Genomic DNA, 21040 nt, shown 5'->3' with positions numbered 1-21040 from the left:
TATGAGCTAATGAATATATGGATAAATTTCTTCCTTGAAACAAGTCATCAGCTTGAAATTTACAGACCCTGGCAATGACAATGACTGTGATGGAATGTGGGCATGAGTCATGAATCAGCTATGATGTGCCTTCTCAAATCAGCTACATTGGAACACAAGACCATATGCTCTAAGGTTGGAAGATTATTTTCTGCCTTCAATTAAGTCCCTGTAAAATTCTCTTCTGTCATACCCCCTTGTTTAAAACCAGATACATAAATGTCTTGTTCTGTTGGTAACCCTTTTTTACCATCATGCAGCCTGTAACACTGCCCACAGAAGACCAATTCCAAAGGAATCTGAGTTCATGTTATTTCAATAACATTGCATCAATGCTGTTTCAATAACATTGCATTAAACGTGTGCTCCCCCATTATTACATAACATTGTTACAATCATAGTCTTGTGAACTTGTTTGAATACTGACATTTATTTGTTTTAATCTACTTTTTATTTCAGAAGCTTCTAGGCAAAATAAGATCAGAAAAACACAGCCATTTGAACAAAGACAACCAATAGTTTTTGTTAAGACTTCATTCTCTGTATGATGCTTCCTTCTTAAGAAGAAATTTGCTCCAAGTTATACTCAGGAAGAGAAAAAAAAAGTTTCAGCAGGCATTAGGGCCTATTATTCATGTTGGCAAAGAAAGGCTGGCTTACCCCCCCGCACCCCCCCCGCCCCCCATCATCTCTGGTTCCAGAGTTGCTCCTGTCTGAGACTGAGGCGCTGGGGCCCTGAGAAGCCCCGGCTTTAACTGCTGTGGCCTTCAGAGCCAGGCTTTTTCCGCAGTGACCAGTTTTTTCACCCACAGTTAGCCACCAGGGGGCTGCCTGTTTGGAACAAATGGTGCAGACTCCACAGCTTTCCTCCAAACCAACCAAAACATCCCAGGGCAGCACTGGAGCAAAGCCCAGGAACTTCCCCGCAAAGGACAACTTTTCTCCAGTTACAAAACTGTGGTGGAGCCTTATTACCAGTGAAGAATAAAGCATGGATTTATCGCCAAGGACCAACGGGAAGCTGGGTCCGCGGAGTCTGACTTGAGAGGCCCCTCCCTCTCTCCAGGGAGCCCTGGGGTCTGCGGCTCTCTCTCGCGCGCGCGTGCAGTGCCCTGAAACACTGTGTATCCACGCACAGGGGCAGTTTCCCAATTTTTGATAGTTGCGGTTGTTAATGCCGTCGGCAAGTGGGGTGGCTTCTCACTCCTTGGGATGCTCACCAGCAGCTGGAATAAAACGTACGTCACAGGCTGGAAATCTAGAAAACTCCCCAATAAACTACCTATACATTGTTCGGGCAGTTGAGGACACTAATCGTCTTAGTTCTATACGGATAAATGTGTATATTGGATAATGAAGTCACAATTATTTTAATAATTTTAAGAATAATTGTACCCTGTCGTCAAAATAATTTTGCCGCAACTATAGCTTCGTACCGACTACGTTTTAGTTTTTTGGGTACCCAGTATTTTTACAAGCATTATTTCAGCCCAGAACTCAGCTTCCTTTTCTCTCAACCTTAAACTTTGACCTTCAGGACTTGGCAGAGGGGTGGAGGGAGGGTATTTTGGAAATTAATATTTGCCTGGGGCACAACTCCAAAAGCGTATAAATTATTTTTGTCTTCCGGGTTTTATCTGTACACTTGCGGGATGAGGACAAATTAATAGGGCGGCCCTTCTGGAGCCTGTGGGGTGTCTCAACGCTGCAAACGTTTCCCAGGACATGCATAATGGTGTGGAGAGGTGTCTCCCTCAAAGGCAAGCGAGGTATTTCCAAAACTTCCATTCCCGGGTGGTGATGGTAAGAAAACAGCCAGACCGCCCGGCCGGCGGAGGCCCCACGAGCAGCCGGAGCGTTGCGTCGGCCCGACACGCGCCACAAGTGGTTTGGAGAAAGAGGCCGCCGCGCTCGTCCTGCCCGGCAAAGAAAAGCCCGTGCTTCTGGAAGCCCCCCTCCCCCTCTCTCCGCCACTCGTCCCCCTTTCCTTCCTCTTTGCCTACCAGAGGAATGACGCCCCAGCCTGAACCTCCGCGCGCACGCAGCCGGGTGGGTGGACACGAGGCCACCAAAGTCACCCAACGTTGACGCCCGGGGAGGGCACCTGGGTGGCGGGCCCGGCCGGCACTGGGGGGAGGCGGCGGGGGGCGCCCGAACCTGCGAGGCAGGTGCGGAGGCGGCCAGCCGGGTGGCGTGTGCGTGCGGCGCGGAGTAGGGGCAGCGAACGGGCAGTGGCGGACGCGGCAGGGCGCCGGCCGGGGCGGGGGCGCAGGGGACCAGCCCGGCTCCCCGGGGCGGCGGCGGCGGCGGCGGGACGCGCGGCCCAGAGGCCATTTCCTCTCTGCGCCCCTGGCGGAGCCGGGTTTGCCTGCGCTGGGCCGCCGCTGCCGCTGCCGCGCGGTCCGGACCGCCGGGAGGGCTGGAGGGGAAACCAGGTCACCGGTGGGCAGACGCGGCACGGGCGCCTCGGGTCCGGAGTAAGGCAGCGCCCGGGGAGCGGGCCAGGGCGGGCCGGCGCGCGGGGGGCCGGAGAGGCGGGGACTCCGCGCCCCGACCGCACTCGCTTGTTACGCCTATAAAAGTGGAGTGGCCGGGGAGGGCCGGCGTTTCCCTGGCTGTGGCCGCTTCTCTTCGCCGAAGGAGTTGACATTTTGCAGGACTCGCGCGACGTCCCGTCGCCTGCGCTCCCCGGGACCCCGCCGCCGGGAGGAGGGGGCGGAGGAGGGTGGAGACTGCGGGGCTTGGCCAAGGAAGGCGCACAGCCTCGGGCGGGCGGCCGTGACGCGGCGGGGATTAACTTTGCATGAATAATGTGAGTGCGCTTGGAAAGGAGACCTTCTGCTGCCCGGGCTCGGGGCAAGCGCCCGCCGGCCGCGTTCCCCGGGCAGGGCGCTCCACCCAGCCGGCTCGAGGGCACCGGTAATTTGGCGACAGGACCGCGCGGAGGCGGGGGTTGGGAGGGTGGCGGAGGAGGGGGCGACGGTTCCAACTGCCCCGAGGGTGGACGGCATGGTAACAGGGGTGTCGCGGGAGCCTGAAGGGGTGCGGGTGAAGCAGCCCAGCGCGCGCGGGCGTGGGTGGCTGGGGGTGTCATCCGCCTCCGTCCTGCCTCCGCGGGGTCTCTGCGCCGGCCCGGGAGGAGGTGGCCTCGGGTGCTGGGGTCCCGCTCGGCGGCAGCTGGGGAGTCACCGCGGGGCCAGCGAGGCGAGGGCCCCCCCTCCCACCGCGGCGGTCTGTTCCTCAAGCCCCAAGCCCAGCTGTTGACAGGCTCCTTGTGAAATGGAGTTTTGGCATCCTCGGCGCCGAACCGAGTGGAAGTTTCCATGATGAGGAAGTTCTGTGACACGGGGGTTCGGAGGAGGTTGGCAGACAGCGGGGGGAAGGAGGTTTAAAAGGACTGGGGGTCCCCCACCCCTCGTTTTTCTCCTGCCCCGGAACTCCAGGGTTTGGCAAGGAGAATAATCCTGAATGTTGGCGTGCGCGGTCGCGGGTGCCTGGCGACTTGGCTTCTCTCCGCCTCCTCAGGGAATCAGAGGCGATTTCGCTCGCCTCCCTGGGCGCGCTTCTTCGCTTTGCTCCTCTCTTGACGCAGCATCTTCCTCTGGGTCCCCTCGAGTTGGTTCTGACACCATGAGCTGTGCCAGCTGTGCGCTCGCCCCGCACCCCGCTGCCACCACCGCTAAGGACTCAGATGGGGGAGTTTTTACTCCCAGTGGATTTCGTCCCTCTTAGCAGCAGTTGTCATTTTGGGAGGACGATTTCCCAATGACCATTGTAGGATTATTATTAGTGTTAATTCTTCAGCCTTCTGATTTGTTTTAAGGGGAGGGTGGGGTGCGGTGACTTTATTTATTAAAGGTTAAGTGTGTAATTTTCCCCCAGTGGGAAATTTTAAAGGAAGGGGTTGGACATGTAGCAATTCCTAGAGTGAAAGAAAAGGAGTTTACCTGAACAGACAAGTTTACTCTGCATCCTCCCCTCTCCACCTACATTTAGAATTTGTGAAGATTCAAACACTGCGCCTAGTCAGTAAATACATCTGAAACAAAGTCTTCCTCTTGGCATATTGCTCTTAGAGGCTAGTGCGATTCGGTTCTAAAAATCTGTTTTGAAGTTCGAAAAAATAAGCATTGCTTGGACAGTATTAATAGCAGAGAACAGCAATTTTTATAATGTTAAATGTGATGTAGACCTATTGGGCTGTATCTTTACATTGTTTGGCCTTACTTGAGTTCACTATGCTTGTTTATGTTGCAATAACAGCATGCACTGGATTGCAAAGTAATACAAGTTGCATTTTAGTAAAAATATCCATGATTCATTCTGCATATTTAGGGTGACTGATCTGCTTCCTAATTCACTTCTGCTTATCTCTCCTACTCTGAAACTAGTCAGGGACTAAGAAACATTAAAGAAAAAGTATTTTGGTGAAAAGTATTTTGAGCAGCGGCTGTTTTTAGGAGTTTTCATGCCAGTTGCCCATGTTAATTGACTCTAACAGAAATTCAGTTGTAAGGAATTTGGGGGGTACTATATGGAAAGGCATTGACGGACAACCATTTATTATATGTGCATGTTGTGTAGATACTATCAGAATCGTATTTTTAATGAATTTCAAAGTTCTAGAATATGTTGGAAGTAGGACCATCTGTTAGTATGATTTGCTTTTTCGAGCAAGTGAAAGTAAATGATACTGAATATAACCAGAGTTATTTTTTTAAGGAAGCAATTCCTGTTAGCATTATAATGCAAAGACATAATTTTATTAACAGTAGAATATTGTTTTATAAAGTACCTGACTTTATAAGAGAAATAAACATTCAATTTCTCCTCTTTTGGATTCTTTGTGGCAAATTCTGCTGCACAGATGAATTAAGACAACTTCCTTATAATGCAGCATCTTGGTGAAAAGGTGATGTCTTCAAATTTCCTTAAGAGAAGGGAAATTTGTGGATTCTTTTCGTTTCCTGGGATTTTTGTAGTCTGAAGCAGGAGTGTGTGGAGGCACAAATGGGATTGCACATTTCTTTTTTTAGTAAGCTCATCGTTTTGATGGAAATCAGAGTAAAGGTGGTTGGTTTCTTTAGCTCTCTTTTGTCATTCTAGTGTATTATGTGTCACCTTCTTAAAAAGCCCTTTCCTGACCACTTGAGCAAAGGCAGGACGCCATTTCTTCTCCAGACCATCACAGTGCTGTTTCTTTTCTTTTTCCTTCTTTATTTGCAGCCTGAACTGTTCATTTTAATTGGAACTTGTTGAGCACCTGTCTCTCCTGCCTAGAGTGTAGAGCTCATGAGAAAAACTGTCTCAACTGCCTCATTTACCCTAGATTCTCCAGCATCTTGAACAGTGCTTGCTTGGCACACAGTGCTGGATAAATCTTTGTTGAATAAATGAATGGGCGTGTCAAAATAATTGTGTTTCTGAAAATACCTGATAAGCATCCTAAGTGGGTACCAATTGGACATGCCAAGATCTGTGCCTGTGTATGGTATGTTTGTGGGCCATGTGTATATGGTTCAATTTTTATCTCTTTCTTTTTTTTGAAATAGCATCTAGCTACATTCTATTTAGTGACAATGCAGAGAGTGATTTCTGCAAGTTCTTGCTGGGGGCATTTGCCTGTATACAGAGAAATCCTCAGCAGCAGTTTGTCTTGCAGGTTATGTTGATTCCCTGAAGACGACCTTCAACTCCATGGGTATCAGCAGAATCTTTATGAGTTCCAGAGACATTGTCAGTGCTGAGAGTGAAATTCCAGGGAACAGACATCACTGGGTGCTAGCAATGCCTTCTCACTCAGCAGGTTCTGGCAGTGCCTCTGGCCTTGGCAGCCCCTAAGGGACCTAGGGGGTGTGGTGGTATAGCTGGTCTATGAAGTGGCAGTTGGGGAAGGGACAAAATGGGACCATCAGGATTCAGTACAAAATAGAACTAGCTCTTGGAGGTAGATTTGAAATAACCTGGTAGCCAACCTGTGCTGTAAGCTAATCAGTCAACCTTTCCCCATTTGCCCCTTTTCACACATTCCTAAACATACTCTGAACCATCTGGGAAACATATTGCGGGAAATACTGCACTCTGAGTTTTCAAGTGACCGAAGTGTGATACTCAAAGGGTCATCTTCCAATTAGCTATTCATGGAAACTCTTGACAAATGAGGCTAAAAAGAAACTTGTAAGTGATGTTTGTGGTAATTTGTTTTTGTTTATAGAGTTTGAACTTTCAGAAATGTATCTGAGTAAAGGCATAATAAAAATCCCACAACATGATGAGACTGGTAAAAATGGAGGAGGAAGAAAGATCAAAGTCTTGCAGAGAAGTAAAGATAATTAAATGAAATCCTAAGTGCTTATTGATTTTGAGTATTTTGATTTAGCTCTGAACTTCTCAGCCCAGGTACCAGAAAAAAAGGGGAGCTGCCGGGATGCATGAGAATTGTAAGGATAGACTAGATAACAGTGGCAGAGTGCTCAGCACAGTGACTGGCAGCTGGTCTGTACTTCTACAAAATATCAAATCCCATAATGGCCAATTCAGTTTGAAAGACAATAAAGTCTAAATGGCCCTGCCTCTCACCAACCCTTGAGCGAATAAAAAGTACAGAAGCCATAATGCTGTATAATGAAGTATAATAAAGCAACCCAATGGGAGGTGCTCTTTGGGAGCCTGAGCTACCATGGCCTGTCCAGCAGAAGAGATTCTGGCGATCTTCCCGGTGCAGAAATAGAGCTCAGAAAACCTAGAGGAATGAATGGTTAACATGTTCTTTAGACCGACTTTCTCAAATATCCAGTGTCTCAGCCAGGCTTTTGACTAGAGCAATCTGAGAGGACAGGACAGCCAGGTACTTGAAAATGACTCTATGGCCACAAGCCTCCCTGAACAGGTGGCCTCAGTGCTTCGTGCTTTAGTCGATGCAGCTCTTATCAGCCTGCAGGGCAGTTTTGTTTCCATTTCTGTTTGTCCCTCTAAATTGTGATCAGGGGCTATGGGTTTACTCATCCTCAGCTCCCCATCCAGCACCTAGCAAAGACTTTGACACATGGGCATGGGGAAAGACTTGTTGCAAGAATGAATGGGAGGGAAAGATGGGGGGTGCTTCGCTGTCTTTCTTGATATTGGTATTATCTTCTGACTTAGTTTTGCCTGATGTGAATGTTTGCTGCCTGGATTGCATTATATACCACAGCTGAGGATTTGGTTTGAAGGGCTTGTTGTGGTTTCTGAGCTGGTTGAGCAATGAATGGCAAGTTAACTCCTTGCTTTATTTAAAGTCATTTTGATTACTTGCTTTGATTCCTCATTCAGTCTACAAAAATTTCTGTACCTACTACGTGCCAGACCCTGCTAGACATTTTGCAGCACGTTGTTCAGCCTAGTGACCTATGAGAGACAATATGTGTACATCAATACAAAGGGATTCTGAAATGGTCTTCACTGTGAGACTTCATGTACTGGCAGCTCTTCTTGTCCAGTACTATTTTTATTGAGTGAGAAACTGAGCTCTGCTGTAGACTTAGGTGTCTTTTTCATACGGCAGGTCAGGAGAGCCTGGAATTAGGATCCAGGAATCTTGACTGTGTCTCAGGAAGCATATAGTAGCCTTTCCATCATGATCCTTGGACAGTCTAACACATGCATGTGCATGTATGTAACACATATAACAATATGTATATTATAATATGTAATATGCATGTAATAATATGTATAATAGTGTGTATGTGTATGTGATGATCAAGAATGTAGGGGTTTATGCAGAAAGTCATGAGTGATAAGCTGATTAAAGCAAAAGCTTGGACAAAGGAATGCAAATTGACAACAGGTATGTCTTTTTAATTTGAGAAATACACTTGTGTTACTCCTCTGGAGGTTCAGGAATGTTTGCGATGAGGAGAGTGGTGAAGATAGTCATGGTTTTAGGGGCATAATGTATGGTCACGACGTTCAGGAACCCAGTGAGCATTCTGACTCTTATGACATGTTCATTGGTTCTCAAGATGGTTCAGATATGCTTTCACCCGCTTTTTGTCTCTCTTAAGACTGTTTTCCCAAATTTCAGCAATGCTTGTACAAATAGATGCTTGAAAATGATGATTGATCATAACGATATGATCTTCCTGGGTTTGGGTCAGTTTTTTCATATTTCTCTCCCATATGCGCAAATGTCTCTCCAACTTGCGCGTCCATACATGTGGAGTCTTTCTTGTGACAGGCGTGTCATGTTCTTACATACAGTGAAAAGGAACTGCTTGTCTCTAGCTTCCGCTGTGCTTCCCATGCCCAGTTTCCAAATCAGGGTGAGAAATACCACAGTCAAGCTGATGTCCCCAGCTGAAAATCCCTTCATCACTTTTCTTCTGCATGCTCCTGAATATTTTGGCAGATCCTCATGTTATTTGACTTATCTTACTAATTACTTATGTTGCTCTGTGGTCCATTATGTTTGGGAAATCCTGAGTTTAAACCTAATGTAAGAGTTTTCAGAGGCTGTTTTCATGCTGGTGTGCATTCTGAATCTCCACAAGGAAGAGCAGGTAACAAAAGTTTTTGGTCATCACTTTGTGTGTATGTGTGTGTACCTATAAAGACTAAAGTTCAATACAAGCAGTTGTAAGGAACAGTTCATAGTATTACACTTTTAAAAATTATTATTTGTTTAAAACTCTGACTAGATTTCATAATAAGCAATAACTTAGAGAAGCAGTGTCTAGGCCCAGAGGAGAACCATTCTGTTTCTTGGACACAGAAAAAACATACATCTATCAGTTTGTAATCAACACCGATTAATGTTGCCATTGTGGAAGCGTTTTATGATGAAATAAAAATCATGCTAAAATGCTGTTATTTTTCAAATATTATAATTATAACATGTATCTTCTCTTGACTTTATTTCTATTTAGATATATTAATTTACATAAGCCAGAGAATGGTTTATTTCTGCCACATGTGTTTTTGTTTCCTTTTTTGAATTTCACCAAGGCTCCACTATAATTCTTACTCTGCCTCCAGCCTCTGGAGATCTAGAATAATGTATTTATATCTGAATTGTAAATGCAACAAGGGAAAGTAAGAGTTTGTATGTTCTTATATTATTTGTCTCTTAATTTAAAAAAGGAACAAGGGGAGACTTATATACCAAATCTTAAAAACAATTTGAGTTATGGCTTCATGTGAATGACAAACATGCCATTGATCATGCAGGTAGTAGTTGTAAGGGATTTGAAAAGCATCTTCTCTTGTTGAGGACTTTTGAAAGAAAATCCCAGGCATTTCACTTACTAATTTGATCTCTCACTCTATAGATTCATAAACAGAAGGTATTGCTAAGGTGAGGCATTCTCTTGAATGCGCATGTATCATGTACATGTAGATTAAGAATATATGTTCAGATTTACCTTTTGAAATTGCTTTAAAACCAATCCTTAAAATAAATAAACTTATTTTTTTTTCTTCTGGAGTCTGTCCATCCCTGTCTGCCTCCATTCTTCCCCCTTCCCTCCATTCATCCCTCCATCCCTCCACCCACCCGTCCATCCAACCCTTCACCCACCTACCCATCACATATGCACTGGGCAGCTAGGCTGTATGGTATGAATCAAGGCACCATGGTGAACACTGAAAAATCTTTGTTGTAAAGATGGTCAAAGTTTCCTCTGGGCAATCTCCAGAAGTTAATTTAGTGGAAAATAATGTTTCTTAGCCTCTGAATGACTTGCCCTTGGGGCCAGAAAATTCTTTGCTGTGGGGAGCTGTCCTGGGTATTGTACCATGCTTAGCGATATCACTGGCCTCTCCTCACTAGATACCAGTAGCTTCCCCCACACTCCAATTGCAATGATCAGAAATGTCATATATTGTGAATGTCTTGTGGGAGGCAGAATCACCCCCACTGACAATCACTAGTGTAGATTGTCACCACATCAGGGCTGTGGAGTGGGAACATGTGGATTCATATCCTAGCTACACCTGGCTTAATTTCATGTGCTGTTTCCTCATCTATAATGTGTGAAGACTAAATGAAAATATGGAGCATGTGACCCACAGTTAAGTGTTCCTAAATATATTAGCTATTTGCCCGATTAGTATAATTAAGACTTCAACAGGCAATTGCAATATTGATAAATTCTCTGATAGAATAGGTACAATGTACAATGGGAACCCAGAGTCGGGGGTGGGGAGAGTTCCTGGCAGTAAGAGCCATACTTATGAAGTGGGGTAAAAGTATGAAGTGTTTGGAGAATTGCTAGGAGCAAATCTGATGTGCAAAGGACAATAGATGAGGCTGTCAGAACAGTAGCAGCCACTTGGTGAACACTTTCCTGGCCACATTAAGGAGGATGGACTTTGTCTTGACAGCATGAAGTGACTGAAGAATGTTCAGCAAATCAGATTTTTATTTTGGAAGAGTTCTTTGGAATAGGTCTTGATTGGGAGAGAGACTGGAAATGATGGGCTCAGTTAGAGAGTCTTGGAATAATCCACTGAGAGCTGATGGTGCCAGAACTGAGGCAGTTATATGTCGCTGTGAAGTCTTTAGGAACAGACTTCACTTTCTACAAGACACAGAAGATTTTTCTAATTTAATTCCAATAATAAATATTTTTAGCAAGATGGCTCTACATTTGGGGGAGTTTCAAGTTTAATTTGAAAGCAGATTACATGATAGATTCTCTTCAAAATGTTTTCAAATGAAGCTTAATTTAAAGACCATTTTGCAGCCTATTTATGGCTGAATATTACTCAGGGGTTTCCCTGCTATTATACATGCATGCCTTTAGTTCCCAGATCAGACAGAAAGGTGCTTCTACATAGCTACTGAATTAGCATTGACATTGTTATGTTGGGATTCATGATTTTGCATTAAGTATTGATTTTCTAACTGATAGGGATTTTATTATTTATTTATTTATTTATTTTTATTTTTATTTTGTTATCATTAATCTACAGTTACATGCAGAACATTATGTTTACTAGGCTCCCCCCTTCACCAAGTCCCCTCCACATACCCCTTCACAGTCACTGTCCATCAGCGTAGTAAGATGCTGTAGAATCACTACTTGTCTTCTCTGTGTTGTACAGCCCTCCCCATGCCCCCCCCACATTATACATGCTAATTGTAATGCCCCCTTTCTTTTTCCCCACCTTTATCCCTCCCTTCCCACCCATCCTCCCCAGTCCCTTTCCCTTTGGTAACTGTTAGTCCATTCTTGGGTTCTGTGATTCTGCTACTGTTTTGTTCCTTCAGTTTTTCTTTGTTCTTATACTCCACATATGAGTGAAATCATTTGGTACTTGTCTTTCTCAGCCTGGCTTATTTCACTATTTTTTAAATGATTAAAATTAGAGAATGAGTAATAGAAATCAATAATTAAGAATAAAATATTTGGTCAAGTCTCTTGACATCTGAACTTTAATTTCCTTAGTTATGAATCAGTGTTAAGAGTAAATATATTAGATAATTTCAAACTTAGTCTAGGGGTTGGCGTACTTTTTATAATAGGCCGTATAATAAATATTTTCAGCTTTTCAGGATATATAGTCTGTTGAGACTACTCAGCTCTGCTCTTGCAATGCAAAAGCAGCTATAGATGCTATAGAAATAAGTGGTCATGGCTTTGTACCAATAAAACTTTATTTACAGAAACAGAAGGTAGATTATTGTTTGCTAACCCCCGCTAGCCCAGCAGGATCCAATAGAAATATAATGTGAGCCACACACGTAGTTTAAAATTTTCTAATAGCCATATCACAAATAAGTAAAAGGCAACCAGTGAGTTTAATATCAATAATGTATTTTATTTCACATGATATATTCAAAATATTATTAACATATAATCAATATAAAAATATTAATTGAATTTTATTTTTTTGCATTAAATCTTCACTGGTGTATTCCACTTTCAGCAAATCTCAGCTTCACCTAGGCACATTTCAAGTGCTCAACAGCCGTGTATGACTAGAAGCTACTGAGCTACTGTAACTGGACAGTGCAACTTCAGCCCTAAATGCTATGATTTGATCAAAATCCATGCCAAAATAACTTACATGCCTTATTTCAAGTGACTGAGACACTTTCTTTTTCTCACCATGTATATTGGGTTAGGAAAACAGTGTCTACACTTGGAAATAAAATACAAATGCACAGTGGCTTTAACAAAGTGCTTATTTTTTGCTCAAATGAAGTTGAACACTACTGTCCCTGGTCAGTTTGTGGCTCTGTTCCACAGTAATTCAGGGCAGTCCTGATTACTTTGGTCTTGGGCTCCTCCACCTTCAGCTCATAGCTTCCAAGGTCCTGGCTTCATTGCATCAAATCTCCGAGAGGGGACTGAGAGAGTGGAGAAGCATACTGGCTTTTAACCTCCTTGGCTTGGAAGTGACACGAAATCATTTTGCTTAAATTCCACTGGTGAGAACACATCACACGTGCCCACCTAAATAAAGCAGGACGGGAAACATAGTCCCTACTTTGCAGCAGCTTTCCACTGACGACTCTGTGCTGTGAAAAGAGGAGCCAGAGTTATTGAGTGGTCAGTAAGCTCTCCTTGCCACAATTTACTACTCGTCTTTAATTTCTCTGTGTCTCTCATCACGTTGCTGTCTTGTTACTTCTGAAGGTGTTGGCAAGTGAGGGTAACATCTTCAAAGCCATCAGGTAACTCAGTTCTATTTTTGATGCAGTTCTACCCTCCTATCTGACCTAATTCTGTTTCCTCACTTCCTTATCACTCTTATGAGGTCATCTTTAATCTTGCTAGACCTGCTTTCTCCTTTAATCTTTGACCATCATTTCAATTTCCTTGTGGGGCATAATATGCATAGAGTGTTGGGATCAATCCTGGTATGACTGGCACAAATTAGTGTGATTTTTTTTTTTGAAAGAGAACTGAAATTCAAAGCAGAAATATCAAGGAACAGAGGCCAGAGCTGACTCTTAGTGTGCTGACAGAGGTATTGAAGCCATTTTCCAGGAATCACTTTACAGAGCTTTAGACTCTTTAAATAAATGACCCATTGCATAATATATTGACTAAAAATACCAATCTTCCTAGTATTTATCCCACTTAACATTGCTTACTACAATGGGGAACCCTCTTTTTCAGTCAAAAAGGATGTTTGCTTCACAAATTATAAACGTGGTTTATCAAATATTCAGCCAGTTGTATAGAAGGGCCTCCGTGAAGGAAATGTTAGAGGGGCATGAATAATAAAAATGTAGTAAGTGAAAAGAACAAAGAAGCCCTTTCTTCCTAACTATGCATATTTTACCTTTCTGAAATCCTTATTATTTAATTACTATTAAAATACTCTAAGAAGTAAGGAAGGGCAGAATACACATATATTTTGGATTATTAAGAAGATCAACCAATGATAAGAAATGCCATGTTGAAGGCAAGTAAAAGAAAAAGAAGTAATTGCATGCTTTTCTATTAGCCTAGGGGGGGCTGTCTTTAACTGCTCAAGTCTACTTTTGTAAAATACTTTATAATATTTTTGAAAATTAAAATTTTCTATGTTAAGAAGTTAATCCTAATAAATACCTCTCAGGTACAGAATCTAGCTAATGCTTGTTATTCCATAATAGGGAAGAAATAATTCTCTCGGTAGTCCCTAACATGGCCCATCACTGGGGTCTCTGGGGCTCACGGTAACGCAGTGTGATGTCCTATTTCAAAGTCCTGTCATAGGGCAAAGAGGACAGACACCTCTCCACCCCATCCTTCCCCGCTCCCACCCTCGCCCTTATTGGTCAAGTGCCTATGGGGGTGGAAGCTGGATGTCCTGGGTCCTACACTGGCTGAGAGCTGAGGCATTGGAGAGAGAGACTGGGGTCAGGGTGGGGTGGTGAACATCCATCAAGGCCCAGAGTTGAATGCCTGGCCTTGCCCTCTTCTAACTGATGGTCTCTCTGTCAAATTACTTAACTGCTTTGAATTTCCTTCACACCATTTGGGCAATGGAAATATTGATACTTACTATACAGCATTGTGGAGAAGATTAAATGAGATCATGGTTATAAACTGCTTGGTTAGTACATAGTACCTGGTGACTGCTCAGTACATGGAAAGAAATGTGTGTATCATTTTATAACAACAAAAGTTATAAAACTGATTTTGTTAGGTAAACCTGCACCCTGGGGGTGTGGAGCATTATTGTCCAAAAGGCAGGAAATTAAAGAGAGAGACCCATTAGTCAATCCCCAAATGTCTGATCATTTTGAATTATTATTCTTCATTTAGTTTTAGATTGTCATGATGTGTTCATTGGTAACCAATCTCCTCCTTATAAGTGACGTAACATTTTTCAGCCTCAAGATATGTGTTGAAGTTAGTAAAACCTCAGGATTTGCAGAAAATAAGAATAATAGATGTTTGGTAACTGGGACTCCAGCCTCTTGAACACAAATTCGGCAACCAACTTGTACTAAATGTGATTCTTAAGCTGTCCACCTCACTGCCTATTCTCATCGCAGCTACCCTCCTCTCTTGTTCTTATGCTTTCTACTGTCCACATTCAAACTCGTGTCTCTTAAAGTCCCATGTACATTTTTCTCTGTTCTGTTTCAACCAAGCTTCCCCATATCCTTCATTCAAGAGACTCCCAAAATCCTGCCCCAATTAATTAGGACTGAGACTGGAATTCTCTCTAGCTCTGCCCTGCTGAAACATGTCTCTTCAATAACAGTTTCTCTCACCCCTTTGTCAAAAGTAGTATTACATGTTTAGTCACTTACTATATCTATTTCTTTCCTGTTCAGCGTCCAAACCTCATATTGGTCAATGAGATGGATATTTCTTTGCTAAATTTGAAGTTCCCAGAAGGCAGGGTCTGTGTGCTGAGCAAGTTCAGTGTAATCTAGAAGCAGGCCCAGCAGGTAGGTGCTGAGTAAAGCTTTCCTGCTGCTTTAACCAACCACATGCAGGCTGTTTTCATATAATTAGAATGAATCTAATTTTAAAATGAACAACCATGTGTCCTCAGATGAACCAGAATATACACTTACAAGGCCCTGCTGTCCTGCATTATAAATAAGGGAATAGGTTGTCTGGCAGAAAAGCTCTGCTGTTCTTTTCCCTTAGAAAAAAAAGCTATCTACACATAAGAACTGAGATAGAAGATCTTCCTGTCTCCTCAGGTAAGCTGGCAAGAAATCAGGGCCCCAAAGTTGATGTCCTCTGCAAAGATGAAACCCAGCAAAAATCCACAGTCTAAGAAGAGTGGCTTCTGTGCATTTATAAAGAAACATCCTTCAGAATGACTGAGTGTTAATAGACCCCCAGCTTGGCAGCCTGATTTCTCAACTTGTATGGTAGCAAGGACTTGCTTAGTGATGAGTTGAAGTTTCTGCAGGGACAACAATCTGACACTGTTTGGAAAGTGTCAGCTACACTGCTTTTCAAGTGTCTTCTTTGCCCGTGTGAGGAGCCCCTTGGACACACTGATGCCATGGCATCTTTCATGACTCCTAGCTTTTTTCTGTGGACTTTTTCTTAAGATTTTTATCATTTCAGAATTCCCATTACATGCAGGATGAGTGATTTAACGTCACCTCAGGGGAGTTACAATTCATTTCTCTTCTTTGTCTAGCAGTGTTTTGAAATAGCTGTTTTCATTTTTGCTATTTTGTGGTTTTAAATCCCCACCAGTAATTCATTTAAGTTTCATTTAACGATGGCAGTGGTTGCTCTCCATCTTTCACTCTTGCCAGTACTGGAGTAAACCCCTGAGTGTTGTGACGAGTTGAGTTCTTGCAGAAGTCTGACTTCAGGGGCATTTGAGACTAATAAAGATTACCTCTACATTCCCTGCCATCCTTGAGCAAAAGGTGTGGCTTTGCTTACTCTCTCAACGGGAGAGAAAGGAATGCACCTGACACCTGAGGTTATGTTTCTGATGGTCTCAAAGAAGTGAGGCCACAGCCTGTGGCTCAGAGGAGCCCAGTGATTCTGAGCTCAGGACCTCTGGGTTGGAAAAACTGGTTCCTCTAAAAGAGAGGGACACTGTGGACTCAGAGAGCTCTGACATCACAGGAACCTGAGGATCAAGTGCCTGTTAGCCCAATATTCCTTTGAAAGACTCACCATTAGAGTTTTGTCCCCAGAAGCAGACCCTGAGATGAAAATTCAAGTGCAAGTCATTTTAGAGAGAAGGTGAAGAAAACAACCAATAGGAGAGTGAGGAAGGGAGCCAGGGAAAGGACAGCAGCCAATAAGGGGACTTATCAGACCAGTACCACTGTGGGCACCTGGAACTTGTCACCTTAGGAACTCTAGGAGACAGGATGGAACATGTATGTCACAGGTACCCCACCCAGGAGGCAAGAGAGTGTGGACTTATTCACCAAAGCCTACTAGGCATTAACTGAGGATGGCCTCCAGAGGCAATCGATTCCTTGGTATTTCAGGACTTCCAGCTGGGCAGCCAAGAGCACACCTCTAGGCAAAAGAATGCAGTTTTTGGCAGAAGACAAGCTGGTGGGCACTGAAGTGGTACCAATGGGGATAGGGTCACGGCACCAGCAACGTCTATTACATTTAAGCCCTTTTCGTCACTGACTATTACCATGCAGGGCAGCCTATAGCTCCCTTCTTCACCCAAGGATTGCGGGCCTCCTTTGGACTTCCACTTGGTTCTCACAAGGTTCCAGCTGCCTTTAGCTGAGGCAGAGGAGCTGACCCTACCAGCAGTTGGTTTAGGATGGGTAGAGAGGGATCCATTGACATGGGAGGCACTGCCAACCCTCCTACCCGCTTCCTCAGCCCCATCATCTCTCTCCCACCCTGCTTTCATTCTAAGACTTCACTCTTCACCTGAGATAACCCGGGGTCCTGATGAGCACATATTCTCCATGCACAGCCCCCAACCCCCCACCATCAGGGTGTCTCAACCTGGGCACTATGGATATTTGCAGGCAGATAATTCTTTGTTGGGGGCTGTGCATGGAGAATATTTGCAGCAACCTGGCCTCTACCCACTAGATGCCATTAATACTCTGCCCCAAGTTGTGACAGTCAAAAACATCTCCAGACTTTGCCAGTCATCCCCATTGAGAACCAGTGCCAGTGCCTTGGACCCTAGTTCCAAATCTTAATCCCTCCATCCTCCAAGTTCCCCATCAATTATTGATACATTCATTATGATCTTAGTCCTCATGGGGGGGCGGAGGGAGGCATCCGCGAATCTGGGAACTTTGAACATTCTCCCCAGTTGATTCTGGTACACCTCCTGCTCCGCCTGCCCAAGCCCTGCTCCAACCAGGAATCACGAATCACTGTTTTGATCTCTTTATCTCTTTCTGTCGTCCCTTTCTCTCCTCCCCATCTGCATTGTGGAAAACCACAATTTGGAAGATGGCACTTTTCATTTCTGCCTCTTTTTTAAATGTTCCTGCTCAAGTCAGTAAAGCAAATACTGTGATAGAAAATCCTCAAATAAAGTATATAGTAAGATGCAACGTATTTTTTTAATATTATGTCCTTCCATTCATTCTTTTATCCACCACATATCCATCACTAGCTATGTGTAGGTATGTGCTTGGGTACAGTGGTGAGTACACTCCCTTGTGCTTCCAGATAGGGACCCAGAATGGTTACATGAAATAAAGCCTCATCAACACAACAATATTTTTATTTTATCCATGCATGTATACCCCAAATTCTGGAGCCTGGATGCACAGAAAGCCAGCGTCGTACCAGGAACAGTTAACAATTACTGGCTCAGTATTTCCTACTTTGGGACTTCTAGCTATACCGTTCAGAATTATGAATTCATGCTTTCAACTATAGGATTTACTTCTGTCACATGCAGAAGTACTTTATAAGCACAGGCCATCTGGACAGGGGGTTTCACAGTTCAACTTCCTGAAATGAGATGTGAATGAATCTTTTACCTTCCTGTTTGCTGGCATCGTTTTTTGCTATTCTCCCTCTGCCTAATTTAGCAATTGTCCACATTTTTAGATACCTAATTTAGCAATTGTCCACATTTTTAGGTAATCTCCTCCAAGAGGGCTTGCAAGTAATCAGAAGCAGGGTTGCACTGCCCCTGCTTTTCTGGGGGTGGGGGATTGGCTGTAGAGAAGGGAACCAGGGCAACTATGGTGGAGGGGAGGAATATGAGGACTCTGTCACCTAGAGGTCCCCGGCAGGACGCCGCTTTCCTTAGTGCACTGAGAGTGCTGGGTGCAGCCTGCGGGAATGCTCAGGTGTCCTCAGCTCCAGGGAGGGCTGAGCATTAGCAGCAAGGTGTCATCCCATGCACCCCCACTTCTCAGAGTGCTCTGGCCCCAGACCAGCTTATCCACTCCACCCCACTGCCAGCTGGTTATACAGGCAGAACTTTGGCTGCCCCAGACTTGCCAAACCAGAATCTGCATTTCAACAGGTTCCCCAGGGGATTCCTGTGTGCCCAGGAGGTGGAGAGCACCTTTGTTCTATTCCATCTCTCTATGGATTTATCATCATAGTCAAAATATGCAGAATATAAATTTATAAAAGAGCAACCTTGGTGTGTATTGACCAACCCATTATACCCAGTTTATTGTTTCTCAGACCTGGTTATCAGCACATTAGTGGGCCTTGTACCACACTATTAACAAAAAGTTTAAAGTAGAAAAGATTGGAAAGTATTAAAATATGCCACATATTTTTGGAACCCAAAAGAAATTCCCCCGGGTAATGGGAGATACAGGATGTCCCAAAAGTGGCAGGTGCAGTTTTAAGTTTTAGTATCTTCAGAAGCATAAATGCTATCAAATTGCGCAAAACATGGGACGTTTACTCATTTGCATTTCAACACTCCCTTAGCCTCGTGGATTTTGCAAAGCAAATTTGCCTTTTAAATGTTTTGTTTCCTTCTCTCTGCACCAATGAAACAGTAAATTAAAATGAAAACTTTTCCGAATCCATCAGGCCAAATGACTGTAACAGAAATGTAGATAATGAAACTTTACAAGGTGTTCTTGTCTTGGTGTGCAGCGTTAATCCCTCTGAAGAGATTAAACTGCCGGTGGAAGGAAGGAAACCTTGCGCTCTTCAAGCGCCGGTGCGCAGGGACCTTGGGGAGTCGGATTTCACCATCTGTGGGAAAGAGCTAGTCGGCGGGGGGTGAAAGTGGGGCGCCCTGTGAAGGAGGGTGCTAATGCCAGGGTGAGACACGGTTACAGGGCAGCGCTTGGCTCGCCGGCAGGATCCGCGCCAGACAATGAGCTGTCTTTGCAAAAGCGTTTGGCCGGCGAGGCAGCAGCTGGGCGAGCCCCAAAGCAGCCTCTGAGCGAGTGCCGTCAGCTCCTTCCTGAATTTGCCCCTGATCTGCGGGGCCTCTGGTGAAATAAATGCTTGTTTACTCGAGTGTTTACTTGGAAGGCTCGAGTACGTTATTTAATGCAATATTTTATTAAACATGCTTAAAAAGATGCTTTTAAAGGACAGTGAACATGTTTCATTTTTCTCCTACAATAAGTATGTGAACGCTGTAGAATCTTTCCTTCATTAAAAATTTTTAAAAAATTGATGGTGTCCGTATTCTTTAAGAATGCTGTGTTTTGGGGGGGATTTTAAGGTAATTTTACCTACTATAAAGAATGTGAGATAACTAGTATTCTCTCTCAAACATAAGTGTTAAAGTATGTGATTTTGTTCATTTTCTTAGATTATCCTGTGTTTTTGTTCCAAAAGCAGTCTTTTTGCTAGGGCACAACCCTTTGAGAATACATAAATATATATTCAAATTACATCACTTGAGTATACATGGACATGTCATTTGAAAATATATTGAATATATATTAAATGTATATATAATTTGAAGATCAGTATGAGAAAGGATGTTAGCGATATTATAAATGATCGCACTTGCATCTTCCATTTATTTCTCAATAGAATAAATTACAATTCATCAATATTTTAGTTTGATTTTTTCATTTTTTATAAACTGCTTTTATTCTATCAGAATATTAATTTGAATAATATCAACTTGTAGTTATTCATATTTGTCAAAATGTATTTTTTAGCAACTCTTTTGTTTGTTTGAAAAAAAATTCCTAAATTCACATGTCAGGCTCTCACTTCTTGTTACATGATGGGTTATAGTTGTATAAAGTAGCACTGCTGCCCTCAGTGAGAACATGACATATTCTGAAGTCCATGCCAAACAGAACATTCTGTTTTAGAACATTAACTATAGGGAACTACCTATTAGTATAGTGATTTTCACTTGTGATTTATCATAGATATGTTATTCTTTTAATTAAAAAGTGCAGTTCATTATTTTAAGTCACTCACCTATCTAAAGTATATTGGACAGATTTTATGTTTATACATTTCAAATTAGTAAGAAAAGTAAACATTTCAGCATGCACCAATCTGGTCTGAGTGCACACAAGTTGAATCAACTGTGCCTATCTGTAGTGTTTAAGGCTTGAATTTCTTTCCCTACCTCTAGTTCCACAGTTACCTCTGCATAGTCCTCAGCAGTCTTCTTGTCCAAAAAAAAGATTTTATTTTTATGAAGTATCAAAGACAATCTTTGCTGGAATATTGCTTGATTGAATTATTGTCACTTTTATTTTTCCAGGTAAGAAACCTGAACCAAAATAGCAGCCGTTAATCCCACCAACTCTGGCAAATCTATCACAAAGCCAAGGATGGCAAATAGTTTTGTGCCAGCTCGAGTAGGTCTTGGGGGCTGATGTGTCTGAGAAGTATTGTAAGGTGGATCTCTGGGCTTAGCAGTAAAAAGTGTTGTGATTGATTAGTAATGTCTGCTATGGAAAACAATTAGAAAGCAGTGGTGCAAGTCATGTAGTTTCTTACCCTGTGTCCAAAGGTAAGAAGGATTAAATCCTAAAGATGTCTCACTACGTTGCTTTTGGCTTTATGTTTTGTGGTTTTTGAAGGGGTACTGTAGTCTGAAGACTCTTTCATTTTCTATTGAATAGTAAATCAGAAAATTCATTTGTAAGTCAAGGAGACTATGTAAGAGTGTTTCCTAATTGGCAAGT

At 43.3% G+C, this 21040-nt stretch overlaps 2 protein-coding genes across 13 annotated transcripts in view; one reads left to right on the top strand and one right to left on the bottom strand.

The window, feature by feature from the left end:
- Window positions 1-726: 726 nt before the first annotated feature.
- Window positions 727-3364, bottom strand: LOC118970582 (uncharacterized). The gene is made up of 2 exons (XM_037008703.2): window positions 2197-3364; window positions 727-1265 (listed from the first exon to the last, which is right to left on the bottom strand). The coding sequence occupies exons 1-2, from the start codon at window positions 3362-3364 to the stop codon at window positions 1240-1242; spliced, it is 1194 nt and encodes a 397-aa protein (XP_036864598.2). The 3' UTR covers window positions 727-1239.
- The window catches only part of THRB (thyroid hormone receptor beta), a 368089-nt gene continuing 348753 nt past the window's right edge, over window positions 1705-21040 (top strand). For 2 of the 12 annotated variants that reach the window (XM_037008581.2, XM_073222721.1), the window contains exon 1: window positions 2668-2851. The gene's annotated coding sequence lies outside the window, so the exon portion shown is untranslated. Of the gene's footprint in view, window positions 1809-2494; window positions 2517-2667; window positions 2959-21040 lie in introns of those variants that run through there. The other 10 variants (XM_017649485.3, XM_073222719.1, XM_017649488.3 and 7 more) reach the window with 7 other exon arrangements.

Source organism: Manis javanica, chromosome 15 (assembly GCF_040802235.1).
Source record: "Manis javanica isolate MJ-LG chromosome 15, MJ_LKY, whole genome shotgun sequence".
NCBI lineage: Eukaryota > Metazoa > Chordata > Mammalia > Pholidota > Manidae > Manis > Manis javanica.
This window is presented reverse-complemented; position numbering and strand designations above follow the sequence as displayed.